Source organism: Pelobates fuscus, chromosome 13, assembly GCF_036172605.1.
Source record: "Pelobates fuscus isolate aPelFus1 chromosome 13, aPelFus1.pri, whole genome shotgun sequence".
Taxonomy (NCBI): Eukaryota; Metazoa; Chordata; class Amphibia; order Anura; family Pelobatidae; genus Pelobates; species Pelobates fuscus.
The window spans coordinates 109,314,951-109,330,713 of record NC_086329.1 but is presented as its reverse complement, the minus strand read 5'-3'; the positions used below and the strand labels follow the sequence as shown (position 1 = coordinate 109,330,713).

Below are 15,763 nucleotides of genomic sequence, written 5' to 3'. Positions count from 1 at the left end.
TGGGACGGTAATCAAAGTGTACCTTTCCAAGTGCCTGTTTAGTAATGAGATTGCAGAGTGTGAGCTTCTTGTCCAGAGACTGCAAATCTGCATTGATAACCCCCCACCCGCAGCTCCTGATCGCCCACGGTAACCTTTCAATACTCCTCCCTAATTGTGTATAGTTTGCTAAATGAATTGAGGATCACTCCTTTACATATTAGTGACCGCATTGTAAACAACAAAGGAGATCGTTTGAAACAAGTACCTGCTCCATGAAAGGTTGCTGATCACAGGTGTACCGTGTGAAGTATTTAAAGGGCACTCATCATCAAAATGTTGGATAATCTTTCATTAAACTTTGATATCATTTATTTTATTTGTGTGTTTGCCATTTTCCACTTATCTTTCTTAGACAGTTATCTTTCAAACTTCTGTGTGTCTAAAATTGCACCGTCTTATTTGCCCGGCGGCTCCTTATAATTCCATCTTTTGGGTTTTATTTCACACTACGGAGACGCCATTTATCCCGCGGACGACACAGTGATCTATTCATAGTGCTGAACACACCCCGATTCATGTATCCAGGGGAATTTCCCCACGTTTAGTACTGAACAGGACACATTTTATATATAATCCTCGCTGTTTCTGTTCAACTTATTTGCATTGGGTGCCTTACACGTGCCAGGACTGAACTGGATTGGATTAGAATGTAATTTGCCAAATCTTTAATATACATTTAAACAAAAAAAGATTGTCACCTTAAAAAGAGTTTAACACAACTTGTAGGTCTTTTCGATTTTTTACTCAATGCTTTACGGCGACACTCCAAACCCCTAAAGTACTTTCGCTTACTGGAAAGCTTTATGTGTGATGAATGGATCCTGTTTATTTAATTCTGCAAAAGGTGCAGATTTCAATAGAAACTGCCCCTTTTATAAATTATCCTGGTTACATCCCCCTGACGGTCAATCAGACGTGTCCTGTTATTTAGTGAAGCTAAATGCAAGAGGCAGCTATTGCCCAGAGCCCCTGCCTTGCGGTGCTTTGGGAAGCTGTGATTGGACAGCCACAGAAAGTGTGGGCGGGGTTAGAAGGGGAGGGCTTGCAAATGCTGCAGACGAGAGCTTTTGTAAGCAGTTTTAGGTATATCCCCCCAAAAATACATATTTAAATACTTACATGTTTTTATAAAGAGTGTATCTACTTAAAGGTGATTTGTATTTATTTTGTATTTGGACAGTGGAGTTTCCCTTTTAAGTTTTAGCCTCATATTAAGGTTTGTTTTCTCCATGTTGAAATCTCTTTTACTCAACGAGGAGCTGTCACTTCCCAGGATTTTATTATCATCCTTATTTATCCATATATTTAACAAATATCTATTAGTGAGTGGTGAAAAATAAAAATGAAATGGGAAATCCACAACTCCTTATCCTGTAACTGGGTGCCTCCATCTTAGCTCCCTGTCAATCATTGTTTAAGCTCCGCCCACTGCACCTGGCAGCCAGCATAGAGAGCATACAGAGAGGAGGAGACATGAAACATGTTTCCTCCTCATTAGCAATGTGTGCCCTGGCACTGCCTTGTCTGATCGGGATTATGAAGACACTTGTAAACCTTTAACAGAAACTTAAGATAAAACAGAGCATTGAATGAAGAAAAGGTTAGCACAAGTCATTTGTCATTTTTATGAAATGGAAATTCCAGGAAAGTGACATTTCCTAGCACCATAACCACTGTTGTGCACAGTAGCGGTCTTATTGCCAGGAGTGCCCTGGTATTTAGAAGAGGTTGACTTCTGACGTGGGGTGCTTCCTACAGACAGCGAGAAGTTCTGTTAGATCTCCTGAGCTAGCCTGCACCACCACCACCAGACAGAACTTCCACCTCTCTGTAGGAGGGAGCGGCGCCTTGCTGGACACAGATAAGAAATCTCAACATTCTAAAATTTAGACTACTCAAATGGGAAGGGTTGTGTTAACTGGACAGTAAGGACATCTGGATTTGTCAGTAAGTCCTAATTAAAATGTCAGGGGTGCCTGAAAGGTAGATCCCCAGATGTTGTAGAACTACAACTCCCATGATGCCTCGCACGCCTTTAGAATGACAAGGCATCATGGAATCTACCTTTTGGGCACCCCTGCTTTACGGCATACTGACAGGTCCTGCAGCTTCGGCGTGAGCAGAGTTAGAAACCATCTACGTGTGGCTCCCCTCTGTCACCCGGGGCCATTATTAGTGGCTTCTGACATTTTGATGAGTTGCTTAAAGTGCTGGGAGTCCGTGCCGCAAGCAGCTCATTAAACATAACTAGAGCCAGATATCAGTGGGTACACGGGGCTCCTCTGTTAGCAGGAGCCATTTTTGGTGGCCCCAGACAGAGCGATGAATGTCAATACAGTTTAGATCCATTCATTACACCGCAGTGTGCCTCAGGGAGACCTTCCAGGGACTGAACAGATCCTGACAGAGGTTAGCTGCCTGTTCCAGCAGATTGTGATCAGTGCAAGGTTAGCAGCTATCCAGCACAGTGTAATGGAATCCAATCATAATGAAATTGAAAGTAATTATAAAACGGACCCTAGATGGCAGTCACAGACCTTTATCTCCTTGTATACAAATACCAAATAGGAGACCCATTTTGTAATATCGGAAACTAGCATACCGTTAGCAGTGTTACTCCAACCTACCCTCACCCCGAAATCAAACCCTAACCCTAAAAAAAAATGATATAGACCAAGCATGTCAAGCTCAAAGTGTGGCACGGGCCACATAAACAAGGTTTAAGTTTATGTGGGCCGCGCGCGCGCACACACACACACACAGACAGACACATACACTCACTGACTGACATACTTTTCATTATTGCTCCTTACCTTTTGGAGCCGATCTGGGGCATCTCCCTCGGGTCCTTCCTGCTCCTCTGCGCGGTTTAGTAATGCCGGGTGCCGTAATATGACGGCGCCTGGCTTCACTCCAGTCGGCGCGCGAGAGAGAGAGCAGTGAGGAGCTGGAACGCTGAGCTCCCTGGCCGGGTAAATGTTAGCAGAGTAGGCACCTGCAGTATGGGGAAAGCAGGTGCATGCTCTGCTATAACACTGAGAATGCACTCGCGGCTCGCTGGGCCGCGAGTTTTACACGCTTGATTTAGACCATAGAAATAGGAGGCATTTAGGACTGCTGTTAAGGTTAGGCTTCAACCCTGCTTCCTTCTCCGATCACTCCTTCCGTATATGTGCAGCATTATCAGCATCGAGCTCTAACAACACACCAGTCTACATCATCAAGAGACTGGGCCGCTGGAAACCCTCTATTTACAATACTTACATACCGCGACCGGAGAAAGAACTAAGACAAGCAATTCAATGTCTAGCATTATAACAAGCAATAAAGTGGGTTTTTTGCATCCTCCTTTTTGCCCTCTTATTACAGGCCTACTCGTTTGTTGGTTTCAGCACAACACAACAAACTATGCATCCTCTTACACATTCCATAACCAATTAAATTCAGAGAAAATAAATATATATAGGATATTATATGAAAGCCCTTTCTGTCCTTTAACCCCTTCAGGACGGAGTCAATAGTGCACGTTCTGATCAAAACAAAACGTAAACAAAAACTGGAATTTGCGCTATATGTCTGTTCACCCGTAATTCCCCTCTTTCATATTATATGCACCCACACTTATTATATATAATTTTGTTCAGGAGAAACTCTGCTTTAATTTCACATTAACTATTCATATATGAAACAATTTATTATGAATAAAAATCAAAAAACGGAGATTTATTTTTATTTTTTTAAACTTGTAGTTCTGCCTCACATTTTAGCTGTAAATGTCATAATACGGTTGGCTTTTACTGCAATAAAATGCACATATTTGGATTCATCAAAGTCTCACGAGTACAACAGTACCCCCCATTAACAGGTTTTATGGTGTTTTAGAAAGTTAAAGGGTCAAATATAGCACATTCCATTTTTCAGGTTTTTCACATTGAAATTTGCCAGATTAGTAATGTTGCCTTTGAGACCGTGTGGTAGCCCAGGAATGAGATTTATCCCCATGATGGCATACCATTTGCAATAGTAGACAACCCAGGGTATTGCAAGTGGGGTATGTCCAGTCTTTTGTAGTAGCCACTTAGTCACAAACACTGGCCAAAGTTAGCATTCATATTTGGTTTTGTGTAAAAAAACAAACAAACATATTTGGCCATTGTTTGTGACCAAGTGGCTACTAAAAATAATTGTTCATACCCCATTTGCAATACCTTGGGTTGTCTACTATTGCAAATGGTATGCCATCATGGGGGTAATTCTCAGTCCTGGGCTACCATACGGTCTCAAAAGCAACATAACCAATCTGGCAAATTTCAATGTGAAAAAAATTAAATGCAAGCCTTATATTTGACTCTGTAACTTTCCAAAACACCATAAAAACTGTACATGGGGGGTACTGCTTTACTTGTGAGACTTCACTGAACAAAAAAATAAGTGTTTTAAAACAGTAAATCATATTATAACAATAATATCGCCAGTTAAAGTGCCGTTCGTGTGTGAAAAATGCAAAAAACGTCACTTTTACTTAAAAATATCATTGTTGTAATACAAGTTACCATTTTGAAACACTAATATTTGTGTTCAGCGAAGTCTCCCGAGAAAAAACAGTACCCCCCATGTACAGGTTTTATGGTGTCTTGGAGAGTTACAGGGTTAAATAGAGTGCTTGCAATTCAAATTCTCTGCACTTTCTGCCTGGGTTGTCAGGTATGTCAATCAAATTTTAATTAATTAAATCACATAATTATGTTAAAAGATTACTTAAATATACACGTAGAATTTTAATATATATACATATATATGTATTTAAAGTCTTTGTGTACACTTATGTAGTTATTTGTGTAAAAAAAAAAAATATATATATATATATATATATATATATATACACATACATATACACATTTTATTTTAAAACATGTTTAATAATTTTTTTTTACATTAACCACCAGCAGGATGACTGAGATTTCAGACAGTCCCCCTGCTGACAGATCCACAGCCAGCTATAGGGGGCCATGTGATCGCTCTTTAAGAGCAATCACATGGCCCCTGGGGGCCTGCCTTATTTGCCATGGGAGGGCTGCCTGGGTTGTCAGACAGTCCTCCCGAAGAGGATCGCGGCGGAGGTAAGTAAATCTTACCTCCTGGGGGCTTAAGCCGTTACAGCGTTCTATGCCGCTGCAATGGCTTTAAAGCCCATTTAAATGGGGACGGCATAGAACGCCGTAACGGCGTTAAGGGGATGAATAGAAAGATATAATATTTATGAGGGCATTTAAAGAGAAACCCTTAATTATGGTGGAACAAACGCACTCTATGTTTTGTTATGGTTCAGAACGTGGACTACCATCTCCGTCATTAAAGGGTTAAAAAAAAACGTTATGCCGCTTTATTTGAGCCGTAAAACTACACGCATTAAAGCCACGCCTCCCTTTACACAAATCATCTGATTGAAAGATGGTGTAGTTCAGCCAATGAGAGATCAGCATGAGCTGCCTTCACAGCCAATTAATCTCCTCGTGTGATCTGTTTAGAATAGGGGACAGTGATTGGCTGTGAGCGGAGTGATGTCACAGCTCACACTGATCTCTCGAGCAATGCATTGTGATGTGTTGGTGCCAGGAGTCCCTTTAAACTGAGTGTACAGCAAACTACAGAAAAGAACAAATCAAAGCACCAACCTCACACTGATTTAATCATTCATTTACAGCATCTGCCCGACTGCTCTCCTGTGTGAACCAATACTTTTTTTGATCTATAAAATCAATTTTAATCATTAAATCAATTGTACAGCTTTCAGCGTGTCTAAAAGTGCAATTTTATACATTTCTCTTATTTTTACTTTGGGTCAAATAAGAGCTCCCCACTACATTAAGCACTCTCTGTCCCCTCCTTACACCGGTGTGCTAGAATAGGTGACCTCACTTGTGCCCAGTGATGTCACAATCATAGAAGGACCTTCCCTGGGCAAACCAGGTGTGTGTGTGTGGGGGGGGGGGGGGTATTCCCGGTAATGGGGCCCCGGCATATATAGAATGGTTCTCAGTAGTGTTAATACAGTACCAATGTATAATGGTTTAACAACCTCTGCCAAGAATGGGAGCGTACACACAGGAATCAAATAAAAACAACCACAGCAGTACAATAATAATCTGTTTATTTGTCCTAAAGAACTGACGTCTACAGTTTTCAGAACTATACCAAAAGCTACATTATAAACAACTGCCTTCATTACAGCTGCATAAACAAAAATAAGAGATTGCTAGGCCATGTATTGATCTCTCTATGTTACAAATTCAATGATTACATCACGTAGCAAGAAAGAACTCTGACATATGGAGGGAAAATACAAACAAATCCAGCAACTCTTCAAAGTCATGGAAAATACAGAAAAAAAAGCAGATTTTTTTTTACATTTTTGTTTCTTTTTATTACAAATGTTAACTACAAAATTGTATTCTATTTTTGTATTTTCAAATCTGTTTAAAGCAGTTTTTTATGAAGCGGATTAAGCGATGAATTATCTTTGTATCAGACTGCAACCTTGTATTAGCGGAGAAACATGGAGCACTCGCTAACCTGCTAGCGGCAGAATCAGTCAGCGCTTGGTTAATGGTGAGAAGCAAACCAATGTATTAAACACGGGCTGCAAGCAGCAACTGGCGGCATACTGGAGTAAATGGCGCCGGGGCAGAAGGGAGAATGTATCCAAAGGCGAGACCCCGTCTATTTTAATGTTTAAACAGTGATTAGTGATGCAGGAGACAAAATTATTAAAAAAGACCCATTTAGAGAATACTGATCTCGTTATAAGGCGATTAGCTTGTAGGCATTATGTAATCACGGATTACACCTTGCATGTTTAGTGGAGGAGAGTACTAACATTCTAAATTCATGTACGTTACCATAATGCAAGAGTCATTTAAATCATTAGATCACCATTTATCAGGATTCCAAAAACATACAGAGGCAGGAAAGCATTATCAAACAGATGAATATTAAAATCCTATGGGAATTAATAGCATTCACTTAATGCAATCACTAAAATAATCTCAATGAAACCTTAAAATACTGTGGGGGAAGGGGGAGTCAATTCTTAGCAAGTTAAATTGGAATAAAAACGTTAAAAACACTGGAAATATAGTGGCACAGCCCACTTCATACGTAAACCGGTAACGTGCCATGGGATTTTACAGAAAGCCATTGCACATATTGTAGCCACACTTTGGGGTCAACGCACTGTGGACCATACTAATAGGGTTTCCGGTGACCGGTTTTAACAAGATGTCAAGGATGCAATAGAAAATGGCCACTTAAACCCGTCATTCTGCATAGACGTGCTGACATCAGAAAGCAATCAAAAAAAAATAATTGAGATGACAGAGCTCATGAATGGACAGACTGACCTACCCTGCCTGCAGCAACCTCCCTGCTTTTAGAAGGTAACAGTTTACAAAAGGTAGTTTGCTGCGCTTCAGATGGGTAGGGATGTAAAACAAAAGAACAGAGAGGAGCCAATGGTGGCGTATATCTCTATCTGGACAGTAATAGGTGTAGAGAGCATGACACCAGCTCTAATATATGAAACCTGGGCGGAACAATGCCCGTCTGAGGATAGAAGGATGTATTCTTACAATAAAGATACGTAACAGAGCAGAACACAGGAATAGTGTTTAGTGCAGTATGGATAATGGTGTAAGTATATAGTTTATGCACTCACATGATGCAGAGCTTTGAATGGCTCCAATAGATCAGTATATAGTGGTACAATCCCCGCTCTTGGATATTTTTGAGTCAGATGTAATCAGCGGTATCATGTAAAATGTAGTGATCTCTGAGCAGTGTAGGAAAGAATATTTCTGAGCATTTTTAGGTATTATTCAGTCCTCGAGGCTTTAGTGGATAATATCCCCACTATGGATATGACTGGAATAGTGTGCTCACAGATGAGAAGGAATCCAGGAGCATAATAATAAAAAAAAAATAGGAGATTAGATTACAAATAAAAACAAACAATTTTACATAAAAACCTTATCGGAAAGGATTTCTGTGTTACATGTTGCAGATTGTGCCGCCCAGGTTCAATATGGTAGAGCTGGTGTGATGCTCTATCCAATGTGAGCGGATCTCTACACATACTCCTGTCTAGATATAGAGATATACTTCCCTTTGGATCCACTCTGTTCTATTGTCTGTAGCACCTTCTGTTTCAGCACTTGATCTTTGTATAACCCCAGTTTATAAGCAGAAGCCAGCCAAGATATTCAGATGTAGCACTGCGATGGAAACTGCTTTACCTTAAAACTACAGAGAGCTAAAACCTTTTGCAGAGAATTTTCTCCCCCCAAAAAAGGCGAGGAGCAGAAGCCTAGTCATGAGCAACAAACAGAACAGGCACCAAATGCTGAATGGCGAGAAACTGGGCCAAGCTTACCAGGACCCCTGGCAGTGAGAAGCAGAGATACTGGGATTACACGGGTGGCCTAAAAGCTACAATAAAAAGCAATTGTTTTCACGTATATTGATGTGATTGCAGGTGATGAACCGGTTTGCAGATATCCCCTCCACAACGAGATGCTGCCATGTTGGTGAACGGGTTGCAGATCTTGCAAACTGATGATGAAGTGTTTATTCCCTGTTTATTTTTTGTGAAATCACCCAGGACTCCCAGAAAAGGTAAAGGATGTTACGTTTCTGCCCAGCTGGGATGGAATTGGATGATGACAGCTACACACTGAAAGACAAAACGATAAACATAACAATTAGTGCTGTAACAGATAAAGATGGACATAGTTTATCATTGCGACAAAGCCCAGCACTAAGCTTGAGTGTTTTCGTTAAAGGGACACTATAGTCACCTGAACAACTTTAGCTTATTGAAGCAGTTTTGGTGTATAGAACATGCCCCTGCAGCCTCACTGCTCAATCCTCTGCCATTTAGGAGTTAAATCCCTTTGTTTATGAACCCTAGTCACACCTCCCTGCATGTGACTTGCTCAGCCTTCCATAAACACTTCCTGTAAAGAGAGCCCTATTTAGGCTTTCTTTATTGCAAGTTCTGTTTAATTAAGATTTTCTTAACCCCTGCTATGTTAATAGCTTGCTAGACCCTGCAAGAGCCTCCTGTATGTGATTAAAGTTTAATTCAGAGATTGAGATACAATTATTTAAGGTAAATTACATCTGTTTGAAAGTGAAACCAGTTTTTTGTTCATGCAGGCTCTGTCAATCATAGCCAGGGGAGGTGTGGCTAGGGCTGCATAAACAGAAACAAAGTGATTTAACTCTTAACCCCTTAAGACCGCAGCCTATATGTCTGTTCAACAATAATTTATTGTTTCATATTAAATGCACCCACACTTATTATATATCATTTTATTCAGGGGAAACAGGGCTTTCATTTAACATCAAATATTTAGGTATGGAACATAACGTAATATGAATACAATATAAAAAAATGAGAGAAAATACGATTTTTTTAAATTTTCTTAGTTCTATGTGACATTCTAACTGTGAATGTCATAATACGGTTTGCTTTTACTGCAATAAAATACACATATTTGTATTCAGCGATGTCTCACGTGTAAAACAGTACCCCCCCTACAGGTTTTATGGTGTTTTGGGAAGTTACAGGGTCAAATATAGCGTGTTACACTTTTCAGTTTTTTCACATTGAAATCTGCCAGTTTGGTTACGTTGCCTTTGAGACTGTATGGTAGCCCAGGAATGAGAATTACCCCCATGATGGCATACCATTTGCAAAAGTAGACAACCCAAGGTATTGCAAATGGGGTATGTCCAGTCTTTTTAGTAGCCACTTGGTCACAAACACTGGCCAAGGTTAACGTTAATATTTGTTTGTGTGTGAAAAATGCAAAAAACTAATTTGAAAGCCGATTTTGGCCAGTGTTTGTGACTAAGTGGCTACTAAAAAAGACTGAACATACCCCATTTGCAATACCTCGGGTTGTCTACTTTTGCAAATGGTATGCCATTATGGAGGTAATTCTTATTTCTGGGCTACTATACGGTCTCAAAGCCAACGTAACCAATCCAGCGAATTTCATTGTGAAAAAACTGAAACGCAAGCTTTATATTTGACTCTAACTTTTGAAAACCCCATAAAACCTGTACATGGAGGGTACTGTTATACTCAGGAGACTTCGCTGAACACAAATATTTGTGTTTCAAAATTGTAAAAAGTATTACAGCAAAAATATCGCTTTCACTTTCCCTGACGATATCATTGTTGTAATACATTTTATGGTTTTGAAACACAAATATTTGTGTTCAAAAGGAAACTAAAGGGCCGGACGAGATGGCGGCGTGAAACGAGGGCTCCCTTCAGGCTCACAGCTAAAACCCGCTAAACACGCACTAATCGACGGAAAAATGGGGAAAAATACCAAGCAACAGCAGGCTGCCTCAACCACCGGCACACCGAGGAACTCTCAACCGGCAGGTATGCGCCAATACCTTACAGCCCCGGCCGACCACACCGCACAGGCCTCCAACGGCGCAGAAGCCTCGGGCCTACCACGCCCGTCCTCACTGCATGGCGAACACCTACAACAGGTACAGCCCGGAATTAATCCACCCCAGGCCCAGTTCCAGCCGGACTGGGTAGCACTAATTAGCAGCTTACCCACTAAAGCCGACTTAAAAGAGGCCAACACGGCACTGCATAACTCCTTAAAGGGAGAACTTCAGGCCCTAAGAGAGGACATACAGGGAATCCATCACAAGCTAAACAAACTGGAGGCAGAATGTGACCAAGTGGTGGCGGCGCAAAACACAGCCGCGGACATCATACAGAAGCAAGCGGCCCAAATCCGCCAAATGGCCCTCCATGTTGAAGACCTGGATAACAGAGGGAGGCGGCAAAACATAAGAATCAGGGGCCTACCAGAAGATCTAGACCAAACTGCCCCAATACGCGACACCCTAACTGAGATATTTAACTCCCTCCTGCAGAGGCCAACCGAGACGCCCATCATCTTTGTCAGGGCCCACAGAGCCCTCCGACCTAGGGCAACATTGGCGTACAGGCGGGCCATGCGCCCACTCACACACGTGCTACAGGCCAACCGGATCAGATACCGCTGGAACTTCCCAACAGGACTTCAAATCGCCACGCCGACTGGCCCTCTCACGGCGAGGAGAGAAGAAGATCTAGGGGACCTTATGAAGGACCTACAACTACCCCCACTACACATGACTTGGCCTGACCCAATGGCCTTCTATAACTTTGCTCCTGAGACACACCGCCAGGCACAGCAACCTCCCAGAACCCGGAGGACGAGACAACAGGCTACTCGTCCCTCGGGAGCCAACGCATAAGAAGACAACCGCAACCCTCCACCTCCAGAACGCACGGGAGACCGACCGCAACCAAGTTTACAGTCGCCCACCCCCACTTCGAGAGACTAAAGATACCCCGCACGTCTGAAACGCAAGTATACAGCCCAATGGGCGATAGACACTCAGAACTTACATGGCCACAGGGAACTAGAGACACAGGCGGACATGTTCTGCCCGCAGAGTATAAAGGACAATGCGATACCAAGACATTGCTCCGGACTCCAGATTCCACCACCTAGCTAAATAGTCAGGGGCAACAGGGTCCAACTGGGGAAGGGTCACTATAGGGAAGAGAACACGCTCACAAACTTATCCAACCTTAGCTGGAATAACATAGGGCAGACCCGTGTCCCGGCTGGGCCCTACCGCCGGAGCCCGCCCGACCTGTGACGAACCTCGGGGAGCAGGCGGGGGGCTCCGCTGGTGGGGCACACCTGGGAGGGGAGGAACAAACGACCAAATACTGTAGAACAGATGATGAGTAGACGGGTGATACGGAAGACCCAGTAGGGGGGATTGCACGAATATCTGCTTTATGAATGTGGGAGGGGGACGGGGTTAACAAAGGGCATACACCCTGGTGATTATCCTCTTAACATAGCCAGACCACCCGAACTGCTTTACTACTAAATCCGCCCTGGGTCTCAGGCACCCACAATTCGGACCCAACCTTCCACACGCATAGGCCCAGTAGGGGGTGCCACTCATGATACGGGATAGAGAGGCCCAGAAACTCGAGCACTACCTGACCCAGACGTCCCAGTTATGTTTAATCACCATGTGTGGGAATTGTGTGGGTTTTGGGGGGGGGGGGCGAAATGTACACGATCTAGTGAAGTTGTCAAACTGTTTAGACTTGTTTTCACCTGTTGTGATATGTAACCAGTTATACCGCTGCTATATTAATGCGACCTTATTACAAATGACAGAACAGCCACACGCTGACTTAAGGCACTCATCGACACGCACCCATACAGGCCTTAGGGCCAGTACACCCCGAGGCGGGGACGACAGAAACGCACATATCAAACGAACAAAGACGAGCCACATAGGGAAGCCACGTGACCCGACGCGCCACAGGAACACCGACTCGCCACACCGGACGCCCAACCGACGCCCTACAGGGAGGCGCCAACCAGGTAACGGGCCGCTCACCGACACCTCTGGAGGTGCGGTGGAGTGAGGCTCACCGACGCCTATACCTCATCGTCATTAGATAGTGACGAGACTCCCGGAGGCATTTCCACACCTCCACCACTCACCCTTCCACCCAGACCCCCATACCACCTCCATCCCCACCCTAACGCCTACTCCTCTGACCGTACCCTCCCTGACACACCTGAGACCCGACGTGCCTACTCGACAGGCAGAGACCCCAGACGGAGACACCCCCTTAAACCCGTCCATACACAAACCGACCACACGACATGACGTTGACTCCCGACCAATTACGTGTCCTCACAATAAATGCTAAAGGACTGAACAAACCGGAAAAGAGGACGGGGGCCCTACGAGACTTCCACAGACACAGGGCCTCAATAGTCATGGTACAGGAAACCCACTTCAAAAAAGGGGCAAGACCCAAACTAACAAACCATCACTCTAGACAAGGGAATTACAGCGACTACCATGGTGGTAAGGCCAGGGGGACAGCGATACTCCTTCACAAAAGGCTGCCGTTCCAGGAGGGGGGATGCATGACCGACGACGAAGGTCGATACCTATTCCTCAAAGGGACAATTGCGGGACACCAATACACGTTCGCAAGCATCTATGCACCAAACAAACAACAAGCGCGCTTTCTCAAACAGACACTACACAAGCTCCAACACTTCACGGCAGGGACTCTCATTCTAGGGGGGGGACTTTAATATTGCGCTAGACCCGGCATGGGACACTTCATCGGGCGTCTCCCATGTCCCCACACAACACCTACAACACATCAAATCCCTTCTCCGTAGCCAGCGCCTAGTTGACTGCTGGAGAGCCCACCACCCAGATGAAAGGAACTTCACTTTCTACTCCCAACCACACAACTCCTACTCTCGGATAGACCATGTCTATACCACGCACCACGACCTCCCCCTGGTGACTGCGGTCACAATCGGTGGGGCCACCTGGTCGGACCACGCCCCAGTAATACTGACCCTGACATCACCACTTTACCGCCCCACGAACCCGAAATGGAGACTCAATGAGTACCTCCTAGCCAATCAAGAGATCTCGGGCTTCATAGGCGAGAAAATAAAAGAATACCTCACACTCAACACGGCCGAACAGACCTCCCCGACAATCCGTTGGGAAGCCCACAAGAGCGTGATAAGGGGACACTACATACAACAGGGGGCACTACTGAAGAAACGGACCGAGGCACGGTTAAACGACCTACTGTCCGACATCCACAAGGTAGACGAACAAAACAAACTAACACCTGACAGCACACACCAATCAAGACTTCTCCAACTAAGGAGAGAGCTCGCCACCCTACTGCACACCAAACACCACAGAGAAGCGATAAGACACAAGGCCCTCTTTGCACAGCAGGGAAACAAAAGCGGCAAGCTCCTAGCCGCGATGCTGAAAAAACAGAGACAACACACTTACATTGACAAGATTCGAGACAAACAAGGGAAATTACACCATCTCCCGAAAGACATACAAAACACCATCCGCACATATTACTCGGACCTGTACACGCTGCCACAACCACAAACTCAAAAGGCGAAAGCCCACCTACGCGAAGCGATCAGGAAATACCTAGCTGAACACCCACTGCCGACCTTAGACCCAGACATAGCAGACATGATAGATGTGCCTATCACGATAGAGGAATTAGCGATGGCAATTAAGCAAACTAAGACAGGTAAAAGCCCAGGGCCGGATGGCCTACCGACCAAATACTACAAGACCTATGCTGAAGACTTATACCAACCAATGGTAGAAGCCTTTAACGCAGTCAGGGAGGGACACAATATCCCTCAACAAGCCCTAGCGGCGCATATCTCCATAATCCCCAAAGACGGTAAAGACAAGGAACAATGTAGTAACTATAGGCCCATATCGCTCATCAACTGCGACATCAAGCTAATGGCCAAGATCCTGGCCACACGGCTCACAAAACATGTCCCATCGCTGGTCCACCCGGACCAGGTGGGGTTTGTGGCGGGACGTGAGGCCCGCGACAATACCATCAGAGCGCTTACCCTCATGCACGGTAGTAAAGGTAAGAAGGAAGGCCTTCTTCTCCTGTCAACTGACGCAGAGAAGGCCTTCGATAGGGTCTGCTGGGTGTACCTCTTCGAAGTGCTGGCCCAAGCAGGACTAGGACCCCACCTGAGAAGGTGGATAGAGGAACTTTATCGGGAACCGACAGCCCAGGTAATAGTTAATGGAGCGCCCACGGAGACCTTCACCATACACAACGGCACGAGACAGGGTTGCCCCCTCTCCCCACTCTTATTTGTTCTCGCACTAGAACCGTTCCTCTCACACATTAGACACAACACAGACATCACCGGAGTGGAAACAGGGCAAGTGCACCACAAGGTCGCCGCGTACGCGGACGACATGCTCTTTGTGGTGACCAAACCCGAGATCTCCCTTCCAAACCTGCAGAAAGAACTAAGGGAATTCGGGACCATATCAAACCTAAAAATCAACCACGGGAAATCATACATTCTCAACGTCAGTGTAAATACTGCACAAGCAGAGCCCCTACGGCACAGCTTCCCATACCAATGGGCCGAACACAAAATTAGGTACTTAGGGATATGGCTGACAAGACATAGTGAGGACTTGTACAAAGAAAATTTCACGACCACACTACAATCATTCCAAAGAGACATGCGAGAGTGGTCCTTCCCACACATCTCCTGGCTGGGAAGGGTCCAGGTCCTGAAAATGAATTTCCTCCCACGTCTCCTCTACCTCCTCCAGGCCATCCCCATAGCGATCCAAAAGACATTCTTCGGGTCCCTTAGATCGGAGATGACTAAATACGTATGGAACGGGGGCAGACCTAGATTGAAATTCACCACACTAACTCGCCCCAAAGACAGGGGGGGAATAGCCCTCCCAGACTTCTACCGATACTACGTCGCGGCGCACCTACTGCGGATCGTGGAGTGGTCAAAAGATACCGTCGGGAAGCTTTGGAAAACAGTAGAGGAAGCAGAAGTGGGCAGACCGCTCTCCGGACTACCCTGGGGCCGGGAGGCAGCGGATGGGAAGGATATGTCCATATACACATGGCACACCTTGAAAGTATGGAGGAGGGGCGGGGCCTGACCGCGGAGCGGAATGGACGTGGGGCACCTCGGCTCCACGATGAAACACCAACATTAAGCCCAAAACGACCTTATCTCCC

At 44.8% G+C, this 15,763-nt stretch overlaps 1 protein-coding gene across 1 annotated transcript in view; it reads right to left on the bottom strand.

The window, feature by feature from the left end:
* Window positions 1-6,176: 6,176 nt before the first annotated feature.
* Window positions 6,177-15,763, bottom strand: part of HDGF (heparin binding growth factor) — a 43,641-nt gene continuing 34,054 nt past the window's right edge. The window contains exon 7 of the mRNA XM_063440433.1: window positions 6,177-8,770. Coding sequence (XP_063296503.1) covers window positions 8,764-8,770 — 7 coding nt within the window. The 3' untranslated portion in view covers window positions 6,177-8,763. The remainder of the gene's footprint in view (window positions 8,771-15,763) is intronic.